This window comes from Tachysurus fulvidraco, chromosome 19 (genome assembly GCF_022655615.1).
Source record: "Tachysurus fulvidraco isolate hzauxx_2018 chromosome 19, HZAU_PFXX_2.0, whole genome shotgun sequence".
Lineage (NCBI taxonomy): Eukaryota > Metazoa > Chordata > Actinopteri > Siluriformes > Bagridae > Tachysurus > Tachysurus fulvidraco.
In genome coordinates this window covers 18760095-18777031 of record NC_062536.1, presented here as the reverse complement: position 1 = coordinate 18777031, position 16937 = coordinate 18760095, and the positions used below count along the sequence as shown (strand labels likewise).

At 38.2% G+C, this 16937-nt stretch overlaps 4 protein-coding genes across 10 annotated transcripts in view; 3 read left to right on the top strand and 1 right to left on the bottom strand.

Annotated features, from left to right (window-relative positions):
- The first annotated feature begins 280 nt into the window (after positions 1-280).
- On the top strand, positions 281-2212 carry stmp1 (short transmembrane mitochondrial protein 1). The gene is made up of 3 exons (XM_027160342.2): positions 281-433; positions 668-721; positions 1584-2212. The coding sequence occupies exons 1-3, from the start codon at positions 419-421 to the stop codon at positions 1653-1655; spliced, it is 141 nt and encodes a 46-aa protein (XP_027016143.1). The 5' UTR covers positions 281-418; the 3' UTR covers positions 1656-2212.
- Positions 2213-3465: 1253 nt separating this feature from the next.
- golt1ba (golgi transport 1Ba) lies at positions 3466-11012 on the top strand. 6 transcript variants are annotated; one of them, XM_027160412.2, is made up of 6 exons: positions 3467-3777; positions 4331-4422; positions 4898-5076; positions 5472-5553; positions 6061-6095; positions 6169-7357. In XM_027160412.2, exons 1-5 carry the CDS (start codon positions 3750-3752, stop codon positions 6067-6069), a joined length of 390 nt encoding a protein of 129 aa, XP_027016213.1. In that variant the 5' UTR covers positions 3467-3749; the 3' UTR covers positions 6070-6095; positions 6169-7357. The 6 variants fall into 6 exon arrangements, with proteins under 6 accessions (XP_027016211.1, XP_027016213.1, XP_047660352.1 ...); XM_047804396.1 differs by lacking the exon at positions 6169-7357 and adding an exon at positions 9376-9591 and having other exon boundaries at positions 3468-3777; XM_027160410.2 differs by lacking the exon at positions 6061-6095 and having other exon boundaries at positions 3466-3777; positions 6169-7356.
- Positions 11013-12787: 1775 nt separating this feature from the next.
- Positions 12788-15626, top strand: spx (spexin hormone). Of its 2 annotated transcripts, none has more exons than XM_027160403.2 (6): positions 12788-12930; positions 13717-13797; positions 14397-14454; positions 14560-14622; positions 14746-14832; positions 14933-15626. In XM_027160403.2, the coding sequence occupies exons 1-6, from the start codon at positions 12925-12927 to the stop codon at positions 14989-14991; spliced, it is 354 nt and encodes a 117-aa protein (XP_027016204.2). In that variant the 5' UTR covers positions 12788-12924; the 3' UTR covers positions 14992-15626. The 2 variants fall into 2 exon arrangements, with proteins under 2 accessions (XP_027016204.2, XP_027016203.2); XM_027160402.2 differs by having other exon boundaries at positions 14560-14631.
- gys2 (glycogen synthase 2) overlaps positions 15472-16937 on the bottom strand; it is a 20746-nt gene continuing 19280 nt past the window's right edge. The window contains exon 16 of the mRNA XM_027160399.2: positions 15472-15853. Within this exon, the coding sequence (XP_027016200.2) occupies positions 15626-15853 (228 nt within the window). The 3' untranslated portion in view covers positions 15472-15625. The remainder of the gene's footprint in view (positions 15854-16937) is intronic.

Sequence of the window (16937 nt, the reverse complement as noted above, 5' to 3'; positions counted from 1 at the left end):
ATTTGGCGACATCTGCTGGTCAGATCCTGTAGCTACAGTAAGGGAAACTAAGCGGAAAACGGCGAAATTACCTTGAATAAATGACATTTTTTGTATTTTTTTCCATCACAATATATTAAAAACGATACACATTTCGTAATAACACAAATGAAAATGGATTAAAAATAAAATATTTATTTATAATAGATGTAAAATTCAGTCCAAACTAATCCGTAGAGATAACAAAGAAAAGTCTGACTGGAAAAAAAATATAACTTAAAAAACAATATAAATGTTTTGTTAATTTCTCATTTGAATAAAAGGGTAAGACTTTTATTTTGAAAAGCGTTAGCAAGTCAACCGGACTATCCGTGATCTCCTTCACTTCAGCACTCATCACTTTTAAACACTTTATTCATTCACATGCGAAGCTTTAATCATGATGCAATTCATCGTGAGTATTTATTGTGTTTGTATTTAAATAATATTAATCTTTAGGACACGTAAAAAGATTTCATCAGCTCGCTAGTTCCCCTTGCTAGCTGGTTAACTTGTTAGCTTAGCATTTAGCTTAGCATTTAGCTTAGCAGATCTGTAGCTAATGATGATCATATTACAGACCATGTAATAAATAAATAAATAAATAGTTTTGTATTTATTAAGGTGTGTGTTTGTGTTTGTTTTGCAGCTCGGCTTCACTTTGGGGAATGTGTTTGGGATTTACCTGGCACAGAACTATGAGGTTCACTTTTATTTATTTGTCTATTTATTTGTTTGTTTGGTTGGTTTTTTTTAAAAGCGAAACATTAAATGAATGAATGAACAAATCTAATGACTCAATATGACAATAAAGAAAGCCCAGATGTTTCCTAACCAACTTCATAGAAATTTCTAAATACATAATTAAGTCATGAAAATATTTCTATTTACTAGATGGTGTCTTTCTTTCTTTCTTTCTTTCTTTCTTTCTTTCTTTTCATTACCAACATTATTTAATCAAAACAGGATAATCAGATTAATCATCACAGCTTGGACAAACACTACTATATATATTTATATCTATAACTATCTTTATTTTTTTTTATCCATTTATAGTTATGTTTAATTTCCGATTTATTTTTTTCCTCCTCACGTTATTGCAGATACAAACAGTCATTTATAGACAAAAACAGACAAAACTGAGCTTTTTATCCGTTGTTTTTTAGAAAGCGTAAACTCATAGAACTTAGTTACATCTTTACGAAGCACTTGCACCGGAGACTCCTTCCATAAATGTTGAATAAATATCTCCTTGATTTAAGAAATTTTTACTCAACACTTATTCCTAACTTGGCATAGACATGGCGATCACATTGACTAGGTCTTTGGGAATCAGGCTACTTTGTTTGATAACTAACAGAGTTATGTTTAAAATGACATACATGACAGTAAATGTGCATAAAGTCATCTGTTGACCAAAAAAAAAAGAGAGAAAACTGTAAGTCTAACTTGGACCCAGCAAATAAATAATAATCAAAATCAAAAGTTCTTTTTTTTTTTTTTTTTTCCCTCTGTTCTTTTGAACAAATGTTTGTCTAATTGTCTTCTTCATTTCTGTACCAAAGGTTCCAAACATCGCAAAGAAAATCGAAGCCTTCAAGAAAGATGTGGAAGCGAAGAAAAAACCTCCGGAGTGAAACCGATGCCGATGAATCCCGGATCTATTTATTATGAAAAATAGACGCAGATCATATCAAAGAAATCTTTTGTTGAAATAAAAATCATTTTAGATCACAAGTGTGTTAAAGAAGCCCAAATTTTCAATCAGCAGTGCCTAAAACTATTTCTTTTTAAAATTCTATACTTGTATTTACTATTGTTTGTTAGAGTGCTGAATGTAATTTGGATATTTGTTACATTATGGATCTGTTCAACATCAGTTCAGTCTCTGATACTGAGACTGTATAAAGAAAGTGCAATTGTGCTTTATAAACCTAGTGCAAGGCTTAAAGTTTTTTTTATTTATTTTTGTTAATGCTAGAAGTTCAATATTTTGACCTTAAAGGCTTTATACATACACTGAGCCTGAACTGGTCCTGTAGTTCATTAGCTTTATAAAATATTTTATTAAGCACTTATGGTAAGACTGAGTAAATAAACAGTGTTAGTAAGATTAGCACGAATTCATGCAAACTGGAAAAATGTAATCCATGTGTGATCATTTAAGAATAAAAATACCAGTTCAGGGAATTAATCACTGCTGTGTCTTTCTCTGTGATTTTTCATGATGATTTATGATGTTACAATAATAAATTATGAATATGATATGGTCCATGTTATGTAACATTTAAGACAGAATACTACAAATGACAAATATATTTTTCCTATCCTTATTTCTCATTATTTTTGTAGTTCATGAAGTGTTCATAAACACACAATGCCTTACAAATAAATAAAACAACTAAAATAAAAAAAAACAATCAAATAAAACACAAACAACTGACCTCAGCCTCAACATAAATATTTCAGTGTATTATACTGCATTCTGTACAAATAAAATTGATTTAAGCTTAAACTGATAGTTTGATAAACTACTATTTCATTCTGTAAAACTGCTTCTGCGGTTCCGAATGTGACCAGCAGGCGGCAGCATTATACTATAACTAGAAATAATAGGCGCTGCTTCACTTTTGTGTAAATTATAGACATGTACACGTGAAAATAAAGAACCAGTTAGTTCTTATAATACTAAATTCATTTGGAATCACAAACTGAGGACGCAAATATTGTTAAAATATTTATATTATATATAATTGCAATACTAATATTAATATTTAATTTATTCATATAAAATTAATTGTATTTGTAAATTGACTGTACACAGAAAAAAATTCATATGAACATGGAAGGGAAAAAATATAGAATATAATTATATTTAATAAGAGCAGGGAAATATGGACACAAAGCACATTGCATATGAAGAGCCGGTTCGTACACGTTAAGGTTCGGTTCGTACACATGAAGAGCCGGTTCGTACACATGAAGATTCGGTTCGTACACACGAAGAGCCGGTTTTATACGAAGTATTAGTCGTTAATGCTTCCTTTAAAAAGTTAAGGTTCATTTCATGTAGAAAAAGTTATATGAGCCGAATGAACCAAGAAATATATATATATGGAAGAGAACCGTTTAGGAGTTGAATGAGCCGAGCAATTGAGCTGACAGACTAAAAAGAGCTATTTGTGAATCGAACAAGGAGATCTGACTCACTACTAAGAATCATTTGTGAGGCATTTTATGAGTTGAGCAATATATCTAATTCGATAAAAAAAATAGATGTTTGATAGTTAAGTCGAGTTGACTTGACTACTTGAAAATAACTGTTTGGGTTTTTGGCTACTTTGCAATACTTTTTCTCGTGTCTGAGAGTCGAATGAACCAAATAACGAAGCTGACTCACAGAAAACAGCCATCTGGGAGTCGAATAAAGTGATCCGACTCATTGAGAAGAGCCAGTTTGGAATCTCAATTAAAAAGAGCCAAATACACTTTTAACCTCATAACCTCGTAAGCGTTATATTTAAAGGACAAAATAAGCGTGAAAACAAGAGAACCGTGGGTGAAAAAAACACATAAATAAAATACTCGCAGTGACAGTCGCGCGCATGCGTACTGAGTACCGGAAGCGAACGCTGCAACTGTTGCTGCTGCAGTTGACCAGCGAGCGAAGCGTCAAAGAGGCAGCTGTTTGTCATCGAGTTTAATTAATAAAAGTCTAAACCTTTGCAAAGATGATGATCTCTCTGACCGATTCCCAAAGTAAGACCATTACAGCATGTATTCGGGTCAGTTCAGGTGTACATTAGAACCGGAAGTTAAAGCTTAGCATCAACAGCTAGAACCTGCACACGAGCTACTGAGTGTTTGTTATACCGTGTTTACATTTATTACACAGCATCAGGAGCAAAATCCGCTTTATTCAGACGTCCTGGAGCCTTCAGCATGTTACAGACCCCTCTGATGCCTGTCAGCTTTCTGTCACTTCAGTGTAACGTCATGAAATGAAACTTTCTCCTTAACCACGTTTAATCTCTTTATATGGAAACGTTTGGGATTGATTTCTGACCCGACGTTAAAGCGCCGCTGCATCGCCTTCTTTAAACGAAGGCAGAGCGAGAGTCTAATCCCACTGCATCACTATCAGTCAGACTGTAACCGTGTTAGAACAGTGACACGAGAGAGTAAAGTGGGAATCGAACAACATTCTGAAGAAAGATTTCGTAACATAATAAATGAGATGAACATACGTGTCGCTGAGGGTGGAGTTTTCCTCAGCTGTGTATTAATACTTGTGCTTTTCTTCACTCCACAGAAATTGGGATGGGACTGACGGGCTTCGGAGTGTTTTTCCTCTTCTTTGGGATGATTCTGTTTTTCGACAAAGCACTCCTCGCGATCGGAAACGTAAGTCTCCGTCTCGGGACGCGTGGAGCTGATATTCCTCCACCGATGTGCCTCCAACAAAACTGAGAATAAAACTGAGAAGCTGCTCAGAACCGTCGGAACGTCCGTGATTGCTGCGCTCTGTACGCTCGTCTGACACGTTAGCCGTATGTCTCCATGTGACCCAGATGCAGAATTCATTCTCTGCATTTAACCTATCCAAAGTGCACACACACAGCAGTGAACACACACACACACACACACACACAGTGTGAACACACACCCACAGTTGGGGGGGTTTCGGTGCCTTGCTGAAGGGCACCTCAGTCGTGGTATTGCCGGCCCGAGACTCGAACCCACAACCTTAGTATTAGGAGTCAAACTCTTTAACCGTTAGACCACGACTTCAGCCTCCAGTGTCAGCGCTTTGTGTTTTGTATCATCTGTAAAAAAAAAAAAAAAAAGAGAGCGGTTTCTCACAGCTTTCTGTTCTCAGATCCTGTTTGTGATCGGTTTGGCCTTCGTCATCGGCCTGGAGAGGACGTTCAGGTTCTTCTTCCAGAAGCACAAGATGAAGGCCACCAGCTTCTTCCTCGGAGGCGTGTTGGTGGTGCTGATCGGGTGGCCGATCGTCGGCGTGGTGCTGGAGTTTTACGGCTTCTTCCTTCTGTTCAGGTGAAGCTCCTCGTCGTGCAGCGTCCCGTCACAGCGTTTAAACATTTAAGCGTTTTATTCTCTGTGTTTATGTAAGTTTTGTCTCTCCTGTGAGAGCCGCAGTGAACAGAACGTGATCTGATCGTTCAAACTAAACCTGAAGTCAAAGCAGAATTTAATTTACTCCTCTTCCTCTGTTCTGCACTTCATGTTACCTTTATTTAACTGAAATGTCTCTCCCCCCCTCTTCTCTCACCCCCCATCTCCCCTGTCTCCTCACTTCTCTTCCTGTCTCCCCCCTTTTTTCCACCACCCCTTCACTCCCTCTTTCTCCTCCCTGTCCTCCGAAACCTTTCTTGCCCCCACAACCCCCCTCTCTTCCTCTACCCACCCCCCCACCCCCGTGCTCTCCATAGGGGTTTCTTTCCAGTGGTTATCGGGTTCATCAGGAGGATACCCATCCTGGGCTCTTTGTTGAATCTCCCTTTCATCAGTGGAGTAAGTGTTCTCTCTCTCTCTCTCTCTCTCTCTCTCTCTCTCTCTCTCTCTCTCTCTCTCTCTCTCACTCTCTATCTCACGCCTTTTAACACATAACGTTAATGCATAACATTAACGCCCTTCTCCATGACTCAATTGAACGACGACCGAAGGTTCTAAAGCGCTGCCGCATCAAGGATGAGATGAGAAGCGATTAAACCTCATTCTGACTCCGGAGTACGAAAAAGTTATTTTAGAACATTGTCTTTGTTTAGAAATAAATCATAAATCCAAGTTCAGCTCTCTGGGTTAAGTCTGATTCAGCGTTAAGCCAGCCGCACGTTATGAGCAGGGAGTTGTAGTGCATTGTGGGTAATGCAGGAAACTGCCCAAGACCAACGTGGCAGCTAGAAACGTTTTAATCAATTCTGAACTAAAGCACGTGATGAGTCGTTACTTACAGTAAAGTTTGTGTGTGTGTGTGTGTGTGTGTGTGTGTGCGTGTGTTTGAATCTGTCTTTCTTAAAGCCTTCGTAGCTCTGCGTGGACCGTCAGCAGTCTCGGTCAGTCTCTGTAGTCTTTCGCTCCTGCATGTGAACATCAGCTCTCCCTGATCATTACTTCACTTCCCCTCAGGCCTCCTGCTGCTGATGCTCATGTCGTGTTTATACCACAGCGCTGTTCTGTCCCGCATTCTGATTGGCCGGAAACATACATCACAGGGTGGCCGTGTAACACCGTGACCCACCCCACCACCACCCTCACCTTCATAGGGACGATCTCGTCTGAAGGAGTCTCCAGTGTCAGCGCTTTAGGAATGTCCACAAAATATAACGTAGCTATAAATGGAAAAAGGCTAAGGATAAAAAAGTGTTATTGCTCCACGTGGCTGAAACAAGAACAGACACATGTTTAATGTTACAGGAGACTAATCCCCTAAACTCCTGTTGTACATGAGACTAATCCCCTTCCTGTTGTACATGAGAGTAATCCCCTTCCTGTTGTACATGAGAGTAATCCCCTTCCTGTTGTACATGAGAGTAATCCCCTTCCTGTTGTACATGAGAGTAATCCCCTTCCTGTTGTACATGAGAGTAATCCCCTTCCTGTTGTACATGAGAGTAATCCCCTTCCTGTTGTACATGAGAGTAATCCCCTTCCTGTTGTACATGAGAGTAATCCCCTTCCTGTTGTACATGAGAGTAATCCCCTTCCTGTTGTACATGAGAGTAATCCCCTTCCTGTTGTACAGGAGACTAATCCCCTTCCTGTTGTACAGGAGACTAATCCCCTTCCTGTTGTACAGGAGACTAATCCCCTTCCTGTTGTACAGGAGACTAATCCCCTTCCTGTTGTACATGAGAGTAATCCCCTTCCTGTTGTACAGGAGACTAATCCCCTTCCTGTTGTACATGAGACTAATCCCCTTCCTGTTGTACATGAGACTAATCCCCTTCCTGTTGTACATGAGAGTAATCCCCTTCCTGTTGTACAGGAGACTAATCCCCTTCCTGTTGTACAGGAGACTAATCCCCTTCCTGTTGTACAGGAGACTAATCCCCTTCCTGTTGTACATGAGACTAATCCCCTTCCTGTTGTACATGAGACTAATCCCCTTCCTGTTGTACAGGAGACTAATCCCCTTCCTGTTGTACATGAGACTAATCCCCTTCCTGTTGTACATGAGACTAATCCCCTTCCTGTTGTACATGAGAGTAATCCCCTTCCTGTTGTACATGAGAGTAATCCCCTTCCTGTTGTACAGGAGAGTAATCCCCTTCCTGTTGTACCGTATGGAATAAAAACACTGTCAATAATAATCGTACGTAATTCAAAGCATTGTGTGTAAATTTTAATTTAGTTGTGCGTAATTTAAAACTATTGTACATAATTATGTTTTTTGTGAAGTTGGATCCCAAAACCTACGGCCTCGACAGTTTACAGATACGAGATTTTGTGTGTTTGTTCAAATACGACTCCAAAATGTACGACTATGACAGTCTACACACACAACGCTTGTTTTCACAACACCTCTTTTTTACACACGAAAACGGTCTGCGAAACAACTGTCAGAAATACGTCATCACGTTCACAGGCATTACTATCCGAGGGAAGATGAATCGATTCCACGAAGCGCGCATGCGCCACGCCCTCTTCTAAACCACTCATAGAAACCACTGGTGCCGAAATGGCGTGTTAGTTATCACTAATAACAGAGAGAATTTTGTGCTAACACTTTAAAATAATGGTTTTTATTTTATTTCTTGACTTTTACAAGGCATTTGTTTCTGTTGAACATACTTTTTTATTTGAAATCTTAGATTTTTTAGGTTTTGGGAGTAATTTTTGTAAAATAATAAAGATGTTTTATACTGACATATAGTTCTGTGTCCCTGAATCCTAGTATAACTCCTAGGTTTAAAGTGCTCCACGGTATTAGGCAGGGAAGCCTGATTTCTCCCAAACTGTTTATTCTAGCCACTCAATCACTTATATTACTCATTAATCATAACGCCGATTTGCATGGGATCTAAAGGAATTTAAAATTAGTCAGTTTGCAGACGACACAGCAATCCATTTAAAGAATAAATTCATGGTTGATGTTTCCCTGAATTCAGTCTCGATTTTCCCTAAAGCTTCAGGATTTACCCTTAATATTAAAAAATGTGAACTATTTCCCATTCACTCATCAACGACTCTATCATCTCTTCAATTTAGGTTAAAGGCGAAGTGAAATATTTAGGAATAGTTTTATCTAAAAATGCTATTAGAAGAGAAGACGTTAACTTTTCTAACCAGTTAATAGATACAAGGAAATCTTTGAGCTATTTCCAAAATAATCTCTCCATGCCACTCCCTGTATGTTTCTACAGTTAATGTTAAGACATCTAATTCGATCGTTTTCCAATTTCTGTGGAAAAACAAAACTCATTATATTAAGAAATCACAGCTGGTTAAAGACTATGATATGGGTGGTATTAAAGGACATTCAAGATTAATTGGTTGAAAACATATCGGTGGCTTAGTGGTTAGCACGTTCGCCTCACAGCTCCAGGGTCGCGGTTCGATTCCCTATGCTATTACTTATACTGCTTAGTTCATCTTGCTTCCATATTAGTTAGTAGTATTAAGCTCAGTGTTAATGCAGTACTACCTATTACTTCCTGCATAGTCACTCGTTACCAACAGACCATTATTTTAAAGTGTTAGCACAAATTTGTCTCTGTTATTAGTGATAACTAACCCGCCATTTCGGCACCAGTGGTTTCTATGAGTTGTTTAAAAGAGGGCGGGGCGCATGCGCGCTTCGTGGAATCGATTCATCTTCCCTCGGATAGTAATGCCTGTGAACGTGATGACGTATTTCTGACAGTTGTTTCGCAGACCGTTTTCGTGTGTAAAAAAGAGGTGTTGTGAAAACAAGCGTTGTGTGTGTAGACTGTCATAGTCGTACATTTTGGAGTCGTATTTGAACAAACACACAAAATCTCGTATCTGTAAACTGTCGTGGCCGTAGGTTTTGGGATCCAACTTCACAAAAAACAATTATGTACAATAGTTTTAAATTACGCACAACTAAATTAAAATTTACACACAATGCTTTGAATTACGTACGATTATTATTGACAGTGTTTTTATTCCATATACCGCAGTGATTCATCCCTGATTATTTTCCTGTAACAGCACAAACCCCTCGGGTCTGTCACTCCGAACCTTTTACCCCACGCACGACATGATTTCCATCAGCAGCTCTTCTCATCATGGCTTTCAGTTCATCGCAGTGTTGTGTTTAAACTCTTTTTTTTTTTTTTTGTTAAATCCTCTCTTCTTTCTCTTTGGCAGTATGTGGACCGAGCGAGCGAGAGCAACAGCATGGTATAACCACACCGTGCGCTTCTTCCTCCTTATTTACGACGGATTTCCTGAAGCAAACTTTTAAGATCCTGTCCTGAAAGCCATAATACTTTTTCCTTTTTAAACGGACTGTGTGTGTGTGTGTGTGTGTGTGTGTGTGTGTGTGTGTGTGTGTGTGTGTGTGTGTGTTTGTGTTTTATTTTGGACCTACGGAAAGCCAATCCTTGAACTGAGTGTGAACTGATGCAGACAATCGTGCGATGTTATTTATACCGGTATTATAAGGTCTGTTATCGCTGTATCCAAGAAAAAGGGGAAAAAAATCCCATCCGTCCTTCTTCGAGTTCACGGAGGGAACGACGAGGACCGACGAAGGGTTCGTTCTGTTACACTGATGCCACTTTGCTCTGCCCGGGTTCGCTTCAGCTCAGAGCAGGACACCATGATGACCTTAACGTCTCTCTGTGTCGAGAGACTGTTGAGTAAAACCTGCTCGGTCTTTGTAAATACAGTTTAAAAAAACACAACAAACACAGCGCACTTTTATCATTATACAAAAAAGACCAGGATGTGATCCGAGTCATCAGCGGGATTTCAGCCGCCTGAGAGCAAATCATGATTTTTTCCCCCTCATTTTTCATTTATATAAAAAGCTTTATGTTGTATTTTTACTGTTCATTTGAAATATATTTCTTTCCTCTTTTTTTTTTTAAAAAAAACTTTTTTTTGTGCATGTACTGCTCTGTTTTTTTGGGGGTTTTTTTTGGTAGATAAAACAATATCAGTGAAAATTAGTGAAAATTCACATTTTCTATTAAATTCTACTCATAATATATTTTATTTTAATGTTTACTTTTTTTAAGAGTTTTCCTTTTTAGTTTATGGGGTGCCAATAATTTAGAAAAAGTGTCTTTATACTGTAATTATTTTACAATGTGGTGAAAGTATTTTAATTCTCTCTTTTGTTTTGTTTGTTTGTTTGTTTTTTTACATTTTTAAACCTCATGATCGAGGCTGAAATAGATATTTTTTATTTAATAAGCAACTATAAATGTTTTGAAATGAATTCTAAAATATTTGGTTTGGTTTTAGAAATCGCTCCTCAGCAAATTTGTATGTAATTATGTACGTGTTAGAAAGACAAATTTTGCATCGCAGTAGGAAAAAAATTTGTTAAAATTTGATCGTAAAAATATTGAAATGATGAAAATAAAGAAAATCAGAAATTTTTTTTAGGAAAATTTCATTTATTTAGGATAAAGTCACATTTTTTTCCTTTGTTTTTCTTATTTGTTTATTTATTTATTTATTTTCTATTTTTTAACTCGTGCCATAATATCAAAATGTATTAAAATCCAAAATTGTGACATTTAGTCACTATTACAAATATCCCACAATTCTAACAGAATTAGACAGATTAGGACACGAGCTCGAGTTCATAAACACCAAAAGTCTGAGAAACTACGAGAGTTGGAGGATGATCCTGAACATGATGCTCACACCACCGTGCTTCAACATGCAGGTCTCAGGCTGTTCGAAATCTTTGGGTAAAATGTTTCAATTGTTCAACAAATAGGCAGAACCTCAGGCAGAAAATAAATTCTAATAAAAAAATCTAACACGAATCCTGGTCTTGTTCTCTTTTTTCACTCTGAACACCTCCGTAATTCAGTACGTAATTCCAGGTCCGAAATCAAATCTACGTGCGAAAGGCAGATTGATAAAAAAAAAAAAAGAAAAAAAAAGGAGCCATGGCGGTTATTAATGTGATTGATGTTGGCTAAAAAAAGGCAAGAGGAAGAGGATCAGCGTCGTTAATAACCTCGGGTCAGAGAGAGAGAGAGAGAGAGAGAGACGCTCGATACGGTGTCCAGAAGAGATCATCATCAATCCAGGGTGAATGGGGAAGCCCTTTTATCAGTCGGTCATTCAGAAAGAAAAAGTGTGTGTGTGAGAGAGAGAGGGATAGAGACAAAGAGAGAGAGAGATTGAGAAAGAGGGAGAGAAAGTGGAAAAGACAGAAAGAGGGAGAGACAAAGAGAGAGAGGGGGGAAGAGAAAGAGGGAGAGAGAGAGAGGGAGAGACAGAGAGAGGGGAAGAGACAAATAGAGGGAGGGAGAGAACGGGAGAGAGAGAGAGAAAGAGGTAGAGACAGGGAGAGGGAGAGACAAATAGAGGGAGAGAGAGGAAGAGACAAATAGAGGGAGAGAGAGAGGTAGAGACAAAGAGAGAGGAAGAGGGAGAGACAGAGAGAGAGGAAGAGACAAATAGAGGGAAAGAGAGAGAGAGAGAGAGATGCTTCACTGATCCCACTGTAAACACATTCATATTTCTACAGACTCAGTGCTTCATCCTGCTGCTTAGTAAAATAAATCCCCATAACACACAAACTGCTTCTCGTGATAAACAGATCCCGGATATCGTTTATACAATATGATAAAATATCTCCACACGTGTAGGTCCAATATTTCTGTTCATTCAGTTCAGGTTTATTTCTGTAGCACTTTTTACAGTTGACGTCATCACAAGGCAGCTTTACAGAACATAAACACAGAACAAAAGGTTTTTATAAAGAATAATATAAAGATTAATAGAATACAAAACACCAGATTAATATCAGATAGATTTAAATCTATAGCATTTTTTTCTCGTCCCATCATCGCAGACAGAAACCCCAGAAATAAATCTGTAATATTTATAAATTCTTTAGGACTTCTGAATACATTCGTTACCTGTTATAATGCATTCATAAGACATGTGTAACAGGTATAAATCGTGTGCAGTGTTTATAAACATACCGAGTGCTCGGTTTCCTTGGTAACGGTGTTATGTGTTAAACAGAGTCTATAACGGTGTGTATAAAGCCTTATGAGAGTTTATAACATGTGAATTTGTTTAGAGTTCATTGTGATATTTATTGTAAAGGGAACAAAAGAAAACATGTTCCAAATGATTCGATTTAGTAATATTTAATGTTTATTGATCAGTTTATAAAACAACGACATAATATATAACATTAATATGCAGTAAATGAAGAATTATATTGTGATTCTGATATTAATCACAGAAATGATTCAGATTTATTTAAAATTATTACAATTTTTATGAAAAAAATTAATAAATCTCGGAGGATCAGATTTTGATTTCTCAATTTATTTTGATTTATATATATATTTCTTTTCTGTAAACTGTAGCCCAGGGATTGTACTAATTTATTTATTTATTTAATTACTTACTTACTTATTTATTTATTTAATTTAGTTTTATTGCTAAAGGTTTACAAGCCCTTCCCCCGTTTTAATCAATGTTTCTTGACCTATCATCATAGATGCTGCTCATTAACTACAGCGCTGTGTGTGTGTGTGTGTGTGTGTGTGTGTGTGTGTGTGTGTGTGTGTGTATGTGAATTCCTCCACCCTCCACGCTCATATTATAAATAGGAGAGATTGTTTTGAAGCGACTTTATTCACACTCCTCTTTCTCTCTCTCTCTGCTCTGCACACAACGATCACAAACTGAGGACTTCGCAGCACAGACATGAAGGTATGAGACTCACCTGTGTGTGTGTGTGTGTGTGTGTGTGTGTGTGTGTGTGTGTGTGTGTGTGTGTGTGTGTGTGTGTGTGTGTGTGTGTGTGTGTGTGTGTTTTAATTAGTTTGTGGATCGTGAGGAGACAGAGAAACTCTACTTTTACCATTTAATACTTTTCTCCTTCTGCTTCTACTTATTTCCATGGTTGTGTTTGTTTGTTTGTTTGTTTGTTTGTTTGTTTGTTTGTTTAATTGTTTGTTTATAACTTTTGTCTTTGTGCATTTTATTAGTAATAGTCTTAGTCCTGAGTATTAATTAAAATTTTTTTGTTAATTATTGATTTTTTTTTATTTCCTATTTGTTTGTTTCTCTTTTTGTTTGTTTATGTTTTCACTCAAATTTTCTTCTTAATAAATAATCTTATTTTATGTGATTTATTTTTTAGAATATTATAATCTAGTAGAGAATCTTTATGTTTGGATTTTTTTTATTTTATTGTATGTGTGCATTTAACTTCACATCTCGTTTTCCGTTTCAGCAGCCGTTCAGTCGTTAAACTCATTAACCTTAATGTTGTCTTTATGTTGAAGCTTTAAAAGTCTCTGTTCATTATTTATTTATTAATCTGAATATCCTTTTATTTTAATTCCATTTATTAATTAGGAAATAAATGTAGTTTTACAAGTGATTCCTAACCAGACCTCTCTGTGTGTGTGTGTGTGTGTGTGTGTGTGTGTGTGTGTGTGTGTGTGTGTGTGTGTGTGTGTGTGTGTGTGTGTGTGTGGGTGTGTGTGACAGAGTGTGAAGATGTTTGCAGCTTATGCGCTGGTGTTCCTCTTGCTGTCTTCACTTGTCTCTCAGGCTTGCAGCGCTCCGAGGGTAACACCCACACACACACACACACACACACACACACACACACACACACACACACACACACACACACACACACACACACACACACACACACACACACATACTCACACACACATACTCACACACACACACACACACACACACACACACACACACACACACACACACACACACACACACACACACATACTCACACACACACACACACACACACACACACACACACACACACACACACATACTCACACACACATGCACACACACATATACCCACACACAAACACACACACACACACACACGCACACATGCACACATGCACACCCACACACACTCACACAAACACACACACACCCTCACTCACTCACTTACTCACTCACACACGCACGCACACATGCACACTCACACACACACTCACACACACACGCACACACACACACACACACGCACACACACACGCACACGCACACGCACAAACACACACACGCACACACATACACGCACTCACACACACACGCACACAAACACACACACACACACACACACGCACACACACACACACAATGATATTTACTGTAGATTTGTTCCCTGTGTGTAATTAAAGGGCAGGTTCCAGCGGCGTAACTGGACTCCTCAGGCCATGTTGTACCTCAAAGGCACACGTATGTACAGCTCCCTATCTGTTTCCAAACATTCCTCAGATTCCTCCTTGTTAATCTCCCGAGTCTTGATCATTTACATCTTCTTTAATGTCTTGTTCGTTGCAGAAGGACGGCGCTTCGTGTCGGTGGACAGAAACGAGGGTGACGTCTTTGACACGCTCCACTTAGGTACCGCTGGTAATTGTGATTCCAGACATCATAATATTATAAATCCTGCAGACATTTTTTTCTTATTTATTTATTTATTTATTTATTTATTTATTTATTTATTTATTTATTTTCTCATCTCAGAAACACAGGATGAAAACACAGAGAATCTGAGCGTCTCCAAGGCGGCCACGGTGCTCCTCAACTTCCTCCAGCAGGCCAAAGACGAAGGTTCTCGTCTCTCTCACTCGGTTTAATATAACAATACTGTCATGAAGTGAAGGGATGTGATGACAAACACTCGCACTTGTTTGTTTCTGTATTGTTTCAGGAATGGATAACGGACTATTTTTGCAAGACGCACCAGTTTGGAAAAGAGACTACTTCTGAGAAACGTCCTGTGTAATGTAACTGAACTGTACAGTTTTATTTATTTCTCTTCTATCTGTATTTGGTCTTAATGTAAACTCGTCTTAAACAATTATTCCATGTGAAATACACAGATTTTGAACTTCCTGTGTGTTTTGTGGTGTTTAATAAAACTGGAGTTGCATCCACAGCATCCTTAGGTAAAGCTCCGTCATGTTTAAGACTAGTTTTATTGAAATTACAAAGCTGCCTTGAATGTGCCTCAAAGCTGCCTCGAATATATGCCTCAAAGCTGCCTTGAATGTGCCTCAAAGCTGCCTCGCATATATGCCTCAACGCTGCCTCGAATATATGCCTCAACGTTGCCTCGAATGTGCCTCAAAGCAGCCTCGCTGCCTTCAAATGAATAAAAACATCAATGAAGAAGTGTGAAGTAAAAATTCACATAAATTATTTAGCTTGTTTTTTTTTTTAAAGTAGGTAACACAAGGGGGCACAAACTTTTGCACTCAACACACTGTTTTATTTTTTCCCCCATACAGAAATGTGACTTCTTTAATTACATGCTTCATAATTCTAATGAACCAAAATGTCTCCCAACAAGGGCAGTGTGTAGAAGTGGGAGGAGTTTGTGTGTGCTGTGGGCGTGGCCTCACTAATTCCCGTACTCTCCCGGTTGCTTCTTCTTACCCTTGGGTACGGCTCCTAGCGTGAAGGGGGACTTGATGTTCACTCTGTCCCTCTCAGCCTCCTCTTCCTCATCATAGGGCTCGTCCTCATCATCATCTTCGTCCTCGGCGTCACTGTGATGTGGGGTGGAGTGGAGGGAGGCAGATGGGGAGGGTGGGACCGAGGGGGGGCGGGGGTAACGGAATCCTTGAGTCTGGAAAGATTTGTACATGTTCAACGATTCTGACACCAAACAATATCATCACATTATTAATTACATCACAGATAAAATGGCTGATTTTATTTATTTATTTGTTTGTTTGTTTGTTTGTTTGTTTGTTTGTTTCTATATTTATGATTATACAGTTTAGATCTTTTTTTTTTCTTAATAAAAAATAGATTTACTCCCCCAGCCTGCCCTTATTCCTGCCATAAAAGCTCTTTAAGAAGAAAACAGCTCCTGGTCGTTCACAAGTCGTCTCAAACACGTTAAACCTAGAACCTGAAAGTTTAAATCTCCTGAAGAGGAACCCAGAAAATCCAAACGAGCCAAAAACGAGGGGACGTAAACGTCGTTAAAGGTAGACGTTTTATTGGACTACGCATTCTTAGAAGAAATAAATAAATAAATATATTTTTTGTTAAAAACCTCACAACATAAAATAAAAGGAAATGTGAAAGAAAAGTTTCTTTAGAGGGACGTCTTTGGTTCTGTACAGAACTTTTTGGTCAAAAGCTCAAATATCAAGTTCTTTAGAAAAACAAAAGAAAAGGTTCTGTATGTAGATCTGAGAGGCATGTGGATGTGTGAGGGATGTAGATGTAGATGTAGATGTGTGAGGGATATGGATGTAGATGTAGGTGTGTGAGGGATATGGATGTAGATGTAGATGTATGAGGGATATGGATGTAGATGTAGATGTAGATGTGTGAGGGATATAGATGTAGATGTAGATGTATGAGGGATATGGATGTAGATGTAGATGTAGATGTGTGAGGGATATGGATGTAGATGTAGATGTAGATGTGTGAGGGATATGGATGTAGATGTAGATGTATGAGGGATATGGATGTAGATGTAGATGTGTGAGGGATATGGATGTAGACGTAGATGTAGATGTATGAGGGATATGGATGTAGATGTAGATGTGTGAGGGATATGGATGTAGATGTAGATGTATGAGAGATATGGATGTAGATGTATGAGGGATATGGATGTAGATGTAGATGTGTGAGGGATATGGATATAGACGTAGATGTAGATGTGTGAGGGATATGGATGTAGATGTAGATGTGTG

Bases quoted from the DNA above. Each gene is read 5' to 3' on its own strand.
- golt1ba (XM_047804395.1), top strand. From the start codon at position 6,486: ATGAGACTAATCCCCTTCCTGTTGTACATGAGAGTAATCCCCTTCCTG.
- stmp1 (XM_027160342.2), top strand. The intron at 722-1,583 runs GTTCACTTTTAT...TCTGTACCAAAG, and splicing joins ACCTGGCACAGAACTATGAG to GTTCCAAACATCGCAAAGAA.
- spx (XM_027160402.2), top strand. The intron at 13,798-14,396 runs GTAACACCCACA...GTGTAATTAAAG, and splicing joins AGGCTTGCAGCGCTCCGAGG to GGCAGGTTCCAGCGGCGTAA. The intron at 14,632-14,745 runs GTAATTGTGATT...TTCTCATCTCAG, and splicing joins GCTCCACTTAGGTACCGCTG to AAACACAGGATGAAAACACA.